The following is an 11,717-nucleotide window of genomic DNA, read 5'->3' on the forward strand; positions in this document are numbered from 1 at the left end:
ATCTTCGGAGACAGAGCGTCGTCCCGCTCCGGCCAATCAGAGCGCCAGAAGCGAAACAGTTCACGCGGGGGGCCTAGGAGGAGAAGGGTAACCGCGATGGCCGCAGGAGGGTCATAGGAAAGACTGATAGAAGGACTTCCCACAGGCTAGGCCCTCCCGTGGCCACGCCACCGGGAGGCGAGATTTAAAGGACTTCCTCTCCCATTCTCCCCCAGCAGAGGCAGAATCTTAACTCCTCAAACAGACCCAACACACAGGGGCAATAGAAACGTCTTTATTGAAGGGAGCAGGGGTCATGCTGAGTTTGGGAACATGCAGTGAAGGGGCAGTCGTGAGCTGTCCTCAGTGGTCAGGGCCCCAGGTCCTCCTTCAGGCAGTTGGTCTGGCCTCAGTGCTGTGGGGTCCTTTGGGGCCAGTGACTCAGATTTGGTGTCTTGGACCTGTGGCCTCTACATAGATTGAAACGGGGGCTCCAGGAATCAGGATCCCCTCAGGGCCTTGGAGCCTTCCATGTATTAAAGACGGAGGCTTTAGGATTTGGGGTTCCTGTGGGGCTGGGGCTCTTGGAATTTTGGTATTGAGATCCGTGGACTCAGGGCATCGGGGTCCTCCACCAGGGATGGGGATTCCTCTGTTTGGGGTCTCCTGGGGCCTGTAAATAGGGCTTGAGTGCCCTGGGAACCCAAGATGCGTATCCCCAGACTGTGGTCTCCTCCATCCCAGGCACAAGGACCTCCATGGTTGGCATTTCCTGGGGGCTTGGGATTAGATTTTTTAAATTTGTGATTCCCTGGGGATTTGTAGATTCCATAATTTAAGGTTCCTGGGAGTTAGGGCCTTGAGGTCTTCTAGGGACTGTAGGACTTAGGGGCACAGGGGAGTTTGAGACCTATGTACTCTGGGGTTTGAGAGTCTCAGAATGGGGCCTCCAATTTCGGGGTCCCCCAGAGGGGGAAGTCATTACTTTAAAAATAGAGAATTTTCTGGGAGCCTGGCCTGCACAGAGGCTGTGGGCCGTGTGGGGTGGGCGTCATACAAGGCACTGGGGTTTCTTGAGGGTGCAAAGGGTAGGAAGACTTGGGGGTCCTGTAATGAGCACTTCCAGGACTGTTTTGGTGTCGGTACATTGGGATGACAGTGGGCTAGCTAAGGTGGGTGTCTTCTTGAGGGGCCTTTGTTAGTGGAGGGGGTCGGTGATTAGGGCGTTGGTGTGTGAAGGCTTTGAAGTGACCATGGGGTCACAACCTCTCCAGGGGGCCCGATGTTAAATGGGGGATGGTGACATGAAGGTCTTACCCTGGAAGTGTGACCTGTGTTTATTTCAAGGGGCCTTGGGGGTAGTCTTTGTTAATGGGGGGCAGTTTCCAATCTGGTGATGAGCGATTCAGGGATGCTCTGTGGAGAGGGTCACGCATTTGGGGTGATGTGGAGATCTGTTAATTGGGGGTCCACTCCGAGGGGTTGGGGATGGAGACTAACCTGAAGGTGCTATACTCAGGGAATCTCTTTCTGGGTGACGTAGGGCCTGTGGGGGATTATCATGGGAGAATCTGTTAATGGGGCCTCAGTGACTGAGGATTGGCTAATGGGGGTCTCTATTCTGGATGTGTTACTGGGGATCTCTATCTCAGGGTGACTTGGGGTCTCCATGTCTCAGGAGATGCTAAAGGGGGTTCTGTGTCTCTTTCGGGTATCCAGGCCTCTAAGACTGCATCTCCGCCCTCAGCATCCAGGGAAACCAGCAGCAGAAGAGCAACCTGGAAAGGAAAACTGGGTCACACCCTGATGTGGGGTGCAGGGTCATCTGGATCCAGCACCCTCTGGCTCTTCCCTGAGTATTTAGGATTTGGCCATTTTGGATTCTGCCTTTTCCTCCCTGGCTGGGCCTTCTCAGCCTTGGGGATGGGCTGGGGTGGGGGTGGGTTCTCCTTCCTCTACCTACCCCTTGAAAGTTGAAGTCACTGGAATTCAATATGGGGCCTCACTCCCTAAGGCAGGGGTTCTTAACAAGGGGTCCATGAGCTTGAACTGAAATTCAAAAACATTCTTGTGGGGACGTATTGGTGCAGGCATGATATATTTATTAAATAATACCCAGCAGAGTGTGGACTTAGTAAGCGGTCCATGGTTTTCACCTGACTGGACAAGGGGTCTGTGGAACAAAAAGTTAGGAACCCCTGCTCTAAAGACTTTCTGGGTAAGCTTACCTAGGCACAAGTTTTCCTAACCTCAATTTCCAGCCCAAGCTACTCTCCTGGGTGCCAGACCCCAGGGTCCAGTACCCTCCTGGATGCCTCTCCCTGAATATCCCTCAAGAGGGGGGGACGGGTTGGCCACACACCTGGAGATGGAGTTCTCTGACGTGATGTCCTTTGGGGTGCGGACTGTCGTGAAGGTGCGTTTGGGCTGTGTCACTGGAGGGAAGGGCAAGGTCTCAGGTGAAGGGATGATAGGTGGGGCCCGCGCTACCCCTTGGCCCTGAGGTAGCCCACTGCTCGGACTCAGGGATCCTCCAGACCCACCCAGACCATGTGCTCCCAAGCCCCTTGCAGACTCTGGGCTTTTAATACCCAACTGGATCCTTGTGGTTAACCCCACTGAGAGCCCACATCATTAACACCTGCCCACCCTCGTTAGTAACATTCACCTCTGTCATTAGTACCCAGCCAGACCCCTTTACATTAATACAAGCTGTTTTTTAAAATGCCCACCAAGACTCCTTGTCATCAGTACCCACCCATGCCCCCAGGATCCACATATCCTGAACCCCACATTCACAATACCATCTGGAGCTCTTCTTAGTAATACCCCCGTCCCCCAAGACCATCCCATGTCCCCAGTGCTTGTCTAGACCTTGTTATCCCCATATCCCATAGTACCTTTAACCCCCTTTTGGACTTTGTCTCATCACTTTTCTGGACGCTGTGTTCCCAGTTAAATGAGACTGTCCACAGCATATACCTGAGACCCATGACCCTTCCAGATCCCAGCCTCCAACTTACTTGTCACTTGATGTACTTTTTTGGCTCCAACACTATCCCCAGGGGGGTCGGTAGATCCACCAATCCTGGAGAGACAGGGGGAGATGGAGGAGTCAGAGCTACAAGTGGCTGGGGTCTCCCAAGAGCTGAGCCCCCAGGAAAGAGCTAGGATGCTCGGGGGATCCACACTGCCCTGCAGGTCCAAGTGGGCTTCACCATCTGAGGGGGCCTCAGGGCTCCAGGTCAGGGGTCAGGGTCTGGCCTCACCTCTGAATGCGGGATGCCGGCGCAAAGACCCCATGCCGCGGGGGGCAGGTGAAGTACCGCACACCAAAGACGGAGCCGTCGTGCTTGCCCGTGGGCTGGTCTAGCTCGATGCCGTACCAGTAACCTGCCGCAGGCGAGTGTCAGGATGCTTCAAGGCCCCGCCTGCCCCCCAGCCCAGTGCACCGGCCTCACCTGGGGCAAAGTCTGTCTTCCCATAGAAGCGCACAACCCCCTGCTTCTGGCCAGCAACAAGGACTTGGTCTCCGACCTCAGCCTTGGCCCCCTCTCGCTGCTGCAGGCTGCCCAGGGATGCAGAGGATGGGGACTTCTTCTTGCCTGGTAACAGAAGGGGATGGGGTGGGGGCCAACCCTGGAGTCCCCATGCCACCTGGAAAACCCCAATATAAGAACCCTGCCCGGGAAGCGGATGTAGCTCAACAGCTGAGCACCTGCTTTTCATGTATGAGGTCCTGGGTTCAATCTCCAGTACCTCCTAAAAAAAACACAAAAAATAAAAAAACCCTGCCCTGACTCCAATCAGGAGAACTCTAAAGACTTCCCCAGAACTGGGCTTGAATCAAAGTGTAATCCCAGATGCCAAAAAACCCCATCTCCAGACTTAGGGGCACCTTTAGACTTGAAAGGAAAACTGATCACAGAACCTGCAGAACCTCAAAACCCTTTCTCAGAGCTGAGGAGATTGGGGACAAAGGAGAAACTGAGTCACAGAGGCAAGGAACCCAGAAACCGTCTTTTTAAAATGAAGAAGGAGGTGGGGAAGTTGAGACTAGAGTAAATCAATTCACAAAAGCCAGAAAACCCACAGATTCTTCCCTAGAACTCGGGGGAAGCTTCTGGGTCTGAGGGGGAACTAAGTCATAGAAGGCAGGGAACCCACAAGTCCTTCCAAGAACTGGGTGGGACCAGAACCGGGCCAAAGGAGAATCCCAGAAGTCAAGAACTCAGAAATCACCCTTTGAAACCAGAGTGAGGTCCTGAAGAGTCACAGAAGCTGGGGTACCCACAGATTGTCTCCAAGACTGGTTCTTCCCACCCTTAGGGCCCCCCTCTGACCTTTGTGCTCCCTGCGGCCTTTGCCAGTGACTCGGGAGAAGTCCATCCGGGGAGTCCGGGGTGTGGAGGTGACAGACGAGGGGGGCGCATCCACTGCCTTGGAGATCTTGGACACGGAGGCAAAGAGGCCTGGGGGAGACAGAGCCTGGGCTAGGAACTGTGCAAGCCTCTGCCCCCTCCTCCGCCATCATCCCCCAACTCCCGTGATCTGAACGGCAGCATCACAACTACTAAGAGGACACCCTCCTCTTCTCGCTCACCCCTCTTGAGCCCCGAGTGGGACTCACCCTGCTTTGGGGGGCAAATGAAGTACCGGACACCCCCAACACTGCCATCGTTCTTGCCCTCAGGTTCGTCCAGCTCCACGCCCACCCACTGACCACTGGCGAACTCGGTGGTCCCGCAGAACCGCAGCGTGCCCGTCTGGGGAGACAAGGGAGGGAGCATGATGGGGCAGCCCTGGGTTCAAATATCAGCTCGGACAGCACCATTTATGGCTATATGATTTCACTGAAGTCTCAATTTCCTCATCTGCAGAATGGGAACAAAAATAGCACCTACCTGACAGGACTGTATAGAGCAACCGTGTCCAGTACAGTCAGTTAGCCACTAGCCTCATAGGGCAATTTAAGTTAATTCAAATTAAGTTGAAAATTCATTTCCCCTCATATTAGCCATATTTCAAGTGCTCAATGGCCACATGTGGCTTGTGGCTATTTTGTTGGACAGCACAAACAGGAAGCATTTCCAGCATCATAGAAAGTTCTATTGGACAGGGCTGTTAGAGATATTAAAGTCCTCAGAACAGGGTCTGGTGCCGAGTAAGGGATCATCAGTGAGTGGTGACTCTTATTATGCTGTAACTTTGGTCACCTGGAATGCCTGGATGCCTAAGGGTCTCTCTGACCTCCAGGCCTTTACACCTGTTCCCCTTTCTCCTTTGCCTCCCCTGGGCCACTCCTCCCCACCTTCAGGCCGGGTGCCTCCCATCACAGCCTGATCCCTCTGGCCGGGGCCTTCCCACTCTGGGACTCAGGAGGACCCACAAGTGCACCGGGCTGCTCTGATCACTATGCCTCCCCCATCACAACCATGGCCACTCAGGGCTGCCCCTGACAGGTGATGATGGGTCTATCCCCCCATTCCCCACACACACCCCCCCCAGGACAGAGAGCTCAGCACAGGCCACAGAGGAGGCATTCACAGAACAATTGTTGGATGAAATAAAAGAGTATGAATGATTGGGGGGCAGGGGAGGCAGACAAAGGGGAGAGTCTCACTCTGCCCAGGGTCCCAGCTCTGAGGGATGATGGGCCTGAGTCTTGCCCACCCCCACCCCACCCCAAGCCCCTGACCTTCTGGCCATCGAGTAGCACACGGTCTCCCAAGCGCAGGCCCAGGGCACTGAGCATGAGATTGCCTGGGACGTTGTCATAGTTGGGCAGGGTGACCTTGGGGAGGGCGCAAGACAGTGGCACAGCCTCCTCCAACAGCGTCCGCAGCTCCTTGGCCACCAGTGCTGCCTCTGCCTTGTCCAGGGACATGTCCATGGGATCCGGGACCACCTCTGCTGGCACTTGTCCCTTTCGATTCTGGGGCCAAAAGGAAGAGAGGGGGTGGGGACTCAGCAGTATATAGGCTATGCCCTCAGGGGAGCCACAAGCCCAGAGACCCTGGTCTGGGGTCCAGCAGAGATGAGCCTAGGTCACTCCATGGGTCAATACAGGGGTAAGTGGTGTGGGGGGTGTTAAGGCACAGACCCCATCTCCAGGGAAGTCTGTCACTGACTGATGATGTGTGTCAAGGAACTGAGGATGAGACTGGAGGTGGAACCAGCAGGGAATGAGGGCCACATCTCAGCAGTGTAATAAGCCCCTAGGGTAGGCCTTTCCCCAAAGACTCCAAGCCTGGAATGGGGTTATGTGGCGATGGGGCCCTGAGAACCGTCCAGAGTCAGGGGTCAAACTCTGGGCTATGGGGAATGAAGAGAGGCAGCAGGACCTCAGAGGCTCAGAACATAGCCCCACAAGATATCTGTGCCCAAGACACCGCTGCGTGATTGATGTTGGGATGGGATCTGACAATGGAGGGGTCAGGGGTCAAAGATCAAATTGAGGGATTCTGGGGAGCCCGACCCTCTCATTCATGGAGGGCCTTAACTGTCCTTTCTTTATGATCCCTAAATGCCATTTACACACAGCCACCGGGTCAGCCAAGATTGAAAAGATACTGCTTACTGGGTGATGCAACCCTTCCCCACTATAAAATAAGGCTCGGTAAGACCTCACCTGACACGTGAGTGCCAAGTAAGCTCAGCTATTACATCGTTGGTTGAATGTACAGATGTTTTTTGTAATATTCTGGGATCCTCAAGAGAGGCCTGTTGGCCGGGAAGGGGAGAGGAGGGAGACAACGGGGCAGGGCGGGGCTGGGTGGCAGTACCCGCAGCGCCGGGTTGGCACCGTGCTCCAGCAAACATTTGGCGGCGCCCAGACACAGGTTGGAGGCGGCGATGTGCAGGGCTGAGCCGTGGTTGAAGTCACTGCACGTGGAGTTCACCACTGGGAGGTGGGCGAGAGGAGGGTCCTGGGTAAGTGCCCGCGGCCCCCGGCCCCCTGTCTCCCAGCCTTCCCAGGTCATCTTGTCCCCCAGCGGCCCCAGGGTCGCCCCACCTCGAAGCCCCGCCCCTCGCCCTCAGACCACTCCCCTCCCGACCAGCCCCTGCCCTTCCCGCAGGCTGTGGGCCCCCAGCCCCCGCTCCCGCGCCCCCCTCTCTTCTTGGATCGGGTCCCCTCTCCCGTCCTGGGCCTCACTGGGCCTCCGCCTTCTTCACGGCCCTGGCCCCTCACCCCAGGTCCCCGCCTCCCTCACCGCCCTCCTCCCGCCTGGGCCCCGCCCCCTCACCTCGGGGCCGCGCGCCCTTGAGGAGCACGCGCACGAGGTCCGGCACATCGAAATAGGCCGCGTAGTGAAGCGCGTTCATGTTGGTCCAGCGGCTGCGCAGGGTCACGTCGGCGCCCAGCGCCAGCAGCTGCTGGGACAGGCGCACGGCCGCCGCGGGGTCCCCTGCGCCACCGCCCGGGTCAGCTGGGGACACTCTCCAGAGCGTGGGCCCAGGGCAAGGGAAGGCCGTGAGTCTCAGGGGCAGTGCTCAGGAATCTTAGGCTCTGGGTTCAGGGTGGGGATCTTAGGGCCTAGGTTCTGGGTGATTTTAAGGGTGTCGAATCTGGGGACCTGGGGTTTGGGGTTCAGGGTTTGGGGGTATGGGGCTCTCACCAACGCCATGGGCCCCAGCCTTGCATGCATAATGGAGCAGCGTCATGTCGGTCAGTCCATCACGATCATTCACATGGCAGCCTCGACGCAGAATCTGGAACACCAGGGAAACAAGTAAAGTTACCCAAAGCCTTGGGGACCCCTCGCCTTCCCTCCCTGCCTTCCCCAGTGATCTTGCCTCATTGCCGATGACATCGATCTTGTGTTGGACTTGGGGCACCCACTGGCGCACAATGGCGAACAGCTCCGGGATGGTGGTCTGGGGGTCAAACAGAATCTCCTGGCACGCCGGGTCATTGGGGTCGAAGAAGGTGAAGGCTGGGATGGTGAGAGGTTCGAGGTCACCCTAGGCCAGCTGACTGTCCTCCCATCTTGAGGCAAGGGAATGCCCCCTAATACAAAGTCTCAAACTGACACTGAATAGGCCACCAACAACCCACAGCCATTTTCTGTGTGGCCAGCATCAGGTTTCAAAATCAGGAGGTTTCACATAAAAATCTGGATACCTGGTGTATCTTAAAAAATTGGAAAATCAGAAAATTCCCACATAGCAGCGGTCCCATGCCTTGAAATAAGAGTGTGAAACCTCCAGGGGGTTGGCTCTATCTAGCTCACTGTTTCCCTGCCAGAGTGTGGGCATTTTGGACAAGTCTCCAAAGGGAAAAAAACAAAAAGGCCAGAAAACCTGGTTTTAAAGAAAATCTTCCAATTTTTCAAATACTGTGCAGTCCACATACGAGGCCTCTGTGGCAGGATCCAGCCCTGCAGCCAGCCAGGGTGGTGCCCAGAGGGACTTCCATCTCCCTCCTTTAGACTGGAGGAGGCGAAGCCGTGATGGGCATCCCTCTATGGGGCAGTGTCAGCACCCAGGACAGGGTCTGGCCCATGGCTGGGCAGGGAGAGTGCTGACTGAATGAGTGAGCAAGTGAAGGACCCAGCAGGCGAAGGACCCAGCAGGCGAGCCCAGGCAAGGGCCACATAGACCATATATCCAGGAATCAGCCCACATGCTCCTTTTAAAACCTGGGTCACATCATGGCCCTCTCTGGCTCAGAACCGTCCCCCAGGCCCCCCAGCTCCCATCACACTCAGAGCAGAGGCTCCATTCCTACCCCTTCTCTGTCAAGGCCCTGCACAATCAGCCCCTGTCACTCCTCTGCCCTCTCCCCCTTACTTCCCTCCAGCCCTATCAGCCTCCTCCTGTCTCCCCAACATCCCAAGCAAGTTCCTGCCTCAGAGCCTTTGCTCTTCAAATTTTCCCACCTAGAACAGCCTTCCCCCAGATGGTCACAAGGCTTTGCAGGTCTTTGCTCAAATGTGACCTGTCTAAATCAGCACCCTGTCCTTCATCTACTACCCTATTTTATTTTTTAAAATCACAACACATTATCTCTACTTAACATTTTTCACTCCCTTCCTTTGTCCCTCCCATTCCCCCTCTCATCTTCTCAGGTGTTTGTTTTTTTTTCTCTCTCTCTCTCTTCTCTCACTTGTCTTCCTCACTAGCATGCAAACACCATATTTCTGCGTTGCCTCATTCACCCCCTTATCCCTCATGCCCACCCCAGTACCTGGCATATAGGAGATGCTCTGCTGAATTAATACATATCTTTAAAAAGTAAAATCTGTACCACAGTCCAGATTCCTTCATATTATGTGATAAACCCTCCTTCTACAAGCAGAATTCCTCAGGAGCTCTAGCCTAGAGACTCTGACTTACCCAGCCTGCATCTCTAAAGGAGATCTTCCAGTTTTCCGGGGTGGGCATCCCACCCTCCAACCCAACCCCCCAGATGATTTATTTTTACAGCAGACTGCAATCAACTCGTGGCCTCTCTGACCCACCTCTAGGGGTGACATGCCCCAGATGCCATCCCTCCTGCCCCACCCTGGTGGATGCTACTCTAAACCTGGTGTTTAGTTTCTGAACCTCACAGTTTCTGGGGATTCCCAGCCAGTATTGAATAAACCTCCCTTGTGGGTCCAACTTCAGCTAAGCCCTGTCCCTCTCTACCCAGTTGCCAAAGGGAGAGCTTAAAAATAAATCAGACCTGCCACTCATCTACTTTTAAATCCTGCCCCCTACTGCTCTTGCCCCACCACACTTAGAAAACATCCACAGTCCTCACTGGAGGTGAAGGGGCTTCCACATCTGGCCCTTTGCCTATCTCTCACCTTGATTCCAATATGCTTCCTAACTGCAGCCCCATGATCTTTTTTCTTTTCCAAGCTCAGTCCTGCCTCAGGGCCTTTGCACTTGCTGATCTCTGCTTGGAACTCTCTTTCTTCCTCTCTGCCATAGCTGACTCCTCCTCATGCTGAGTCTCTGCTTAAATGCCACCTCCTCAGAAAGCCCTGACCCAACCACTCTAGTCATCTCTACTACATCCCCATCTTTTATTGTTTTTTCCAATGCACCAACCCCAGTCTGCATTTATCTGGTTTATTTCTCATAACTGGATATGCCTGGATTGCTCGCCATTAAATCCCCAACACCCAGCATAAGGCCTGTCGCAGAGTAGCACTCAATAAATATTGCTTGGTGAATGATTAGACACTTTCAGTTTCTCCAAGAGGCCATCCTCTCAGCAACACACTCTCCTACCTCAGGGCTTCACTCCTGGGGTTCCCACTCCTGGGACCCCTTTCCCCAACCCTTCCCCGGTTAACCCCCAACTCACCCTCCAGTCTCCCTCAAATATTACCTCCTCAGGGAAACCATGTCTTAAAAAGCTCCTGCAACATCCTGTTTTGGGTAAACCCAATCCTCATCATGTCTTGTAACAATATATTTATATCATATTTTTATACTTATTTGTGTGGTTGTTATTGAGGTCTGTGAGTTCTCTCAGGGCAAAGATTGGGTCTGTCTTGCTCAGTTGGTCCTGTGCCCCCATCTCCTAGCATAGAGCAGGATCCAGAGCAGGCTTTCAATGAATGTTTGTTGAATGGCTAAATGACTGAATGATGTGTCATGAATCAAAGATTAGGATTATTCCAATTCCATGCTCCAATAGGTGAATGTATGAATGAATGAAAGGGGATCCAAGGGCTCAGCAGCCCAGTCTTCACAGGACCACCACCAAATACCCGAGAACACTTCCACCATCACCACCAGCAGGGCTCAGCCCACCCTCCCTGGCCACCCAAGGCTCCAGGTCAGATTCCAGGGTGAAGAGGGTGGTTACCGTAGTCTTTGGGGAGAGGGGCAGGTGCTGAGGGGTGCACCACAGGTTTCTGCCGGCGCTCCTGGGTGGGGCTGGGGACCTCGGGAATGGGCTCCTCCTCCTCCTCCTCCTCCTCTTCCTCGCCCCGGGGTGGCGGGGCCATTGGGGCAGGATCTGTCTTAGTCATGGTCGTCGGTGGGCCCCGGGGGGCGGGGGCAGAGCAAATTCTGGAGGCAGAAATTGGCTAAAGGGGGGACCCCTCGGTTCCTGCACTCCAAACCCCCAGAAGCACCTAAGGCCCAGGGTGGCTCCCACCCCCAGCTCTGGATCTTGGGCAACCATAAGGGATCCCTGTCCTCCATCAGAGTGCCCAGGTATGTGGGCCCAGCGCCTACCACCTCCCCCAGGCCCAGCCCCCCATTCTTCTCCCGCGTCAGGCTTCTCGGTCTCTGCCGCCCCCTCCCCGGGTTTGTTTATCTCGGGATGCAGGATGCTTCGCCCCTCCCCTTCCCCGCCGCCCTTCCCTCTCCCCATCCTACCTCGTGCAGCCGGGACTGAAGACCAAAGATGAGACTGGGGAGACCGTGGGAGTAATGGGGTGTCGGAGGACGTGATGGGGGAGGACAGGGAGACTGAGAGAAGGGGACGAGGCCCCAGACGCCGACAGAGGATGGGGGTGGAGAGGGAGGGACGCTGACAGCGCATGCGCGGTATTATCCCCAACCGGGAGCGGGGGAGGAGACACTGGGAAGCTCTCGCTTGAAAAAGGGGTTGGAGGCCTCCACGGGAAGGAGATAGACAGCGAGACCAGGAGAGAGAAGAGATGGGCAGAAGGATGTGAGGCCCAGACACAGGAGGGCGTGAAGCAGAGACAAGGGCAAAAAGAAATTGGGAAAGGGCCTAAGTCTTTTTGTCCATCCACCCTGTGGTGGAGTCTTCCTCCAGGCCCAGA

The 11,717-nt window shown here is 55.2% G+C and overlaps 1 protein-coding gene across 2 annotated transcripts; it reads right to left on the reverse strand.

The window, feature by feature from the left end:
* Nucleotides 1-258: 258 nt before the first annotated feature.
* CLIP3 (CAP-Gly domain containing linker protein 3) lies at nt 259-11,485 on the reverse strand. Of its 2 annotated transcripts, XM_058279282.1 has the most exons (14): nt 11,305-11,484; nt 10,787-10,992; nt 7,777-7,916; nt 7,599-7,692; nt 7,227-7,388; nt 6,765-6,883; nt 5,678-5,914; nt 4,610-4,745; nt 4,323-4,451; nt 3,441-3,584; nt 3,249-3,372; nt 3,003-3,067; nt 2,342-2,414; nt 259-1,757 (listed from the first exon to the last, which is right to left on the reverse strand). In XM_058279282.1, the coding sequence occupies exons 2-14, from the start codon at nt 10,950-10,952 to the stop codon at nt 1,703-1,705; spliced, it is 1,644 nt and encodes a 547-aa protein (XP_058135265.1). In that variant the 5' UTR covers nt 10,953-10,992; nt 11,305-11,484; the 3' UTR covers nt 259-1,702. The 2 variants fall into 2 exon arrangements, with proteins under 2 accessions (XP_058135265.1, XP_058135264.1); XM_058279281.1 differs by lacking the exon at nt 10,787-10,992 and having other exon boundaries at nt 11,305-11,485.
* Between the last annotated feature and the right edge of the window lie 232 nt (nt 11,486-11,717).

Source organism: Dasypus novemcinctus, chromosome 18 (assembly GCF_030445035.2).
Source record: "Dasypus novemcinctus isolate mDasNov1 chromosome 18, mDasNov1.1.hap2, whole genome shotgun sequence".
Classification (NCBI taxonomy): domain Eukaryota; kingdom Metazoa; phylum Chordata; class Mammalia; order Cingulata; family Dasypodidae; genus Dasypus; species Dasypus novemcinctus.

What these genes read in the sequence shown, in the direction of transcription:
- CLIP3 (XM_058279281.1), bottom strand. Translation starts at nt 11,470, where the DNA reads ATGCGCTGTCAGCGTCCCTCCCTCTCCACCCCCATCCTCTGTCGGCGT. An exon ending in GGCTGGGGCCCATGGCGTTG is followed by an intron (nt 7,389 to 7,598) that starts GTGAGAGCCCCA and finishes GCGGTGGCGCAG; the next exon opens with GGGACCCCGCGGCGGCCGTG. An exon ending in CCGGCATCCCGCATTCAGAG is followed by an intron (nt 3,068 to 3,248) that starts GTGAGGCCAGAC and finishes CTGTCTCTCCAG; the next exon opens with GATTGGTGGATCTACCGACC.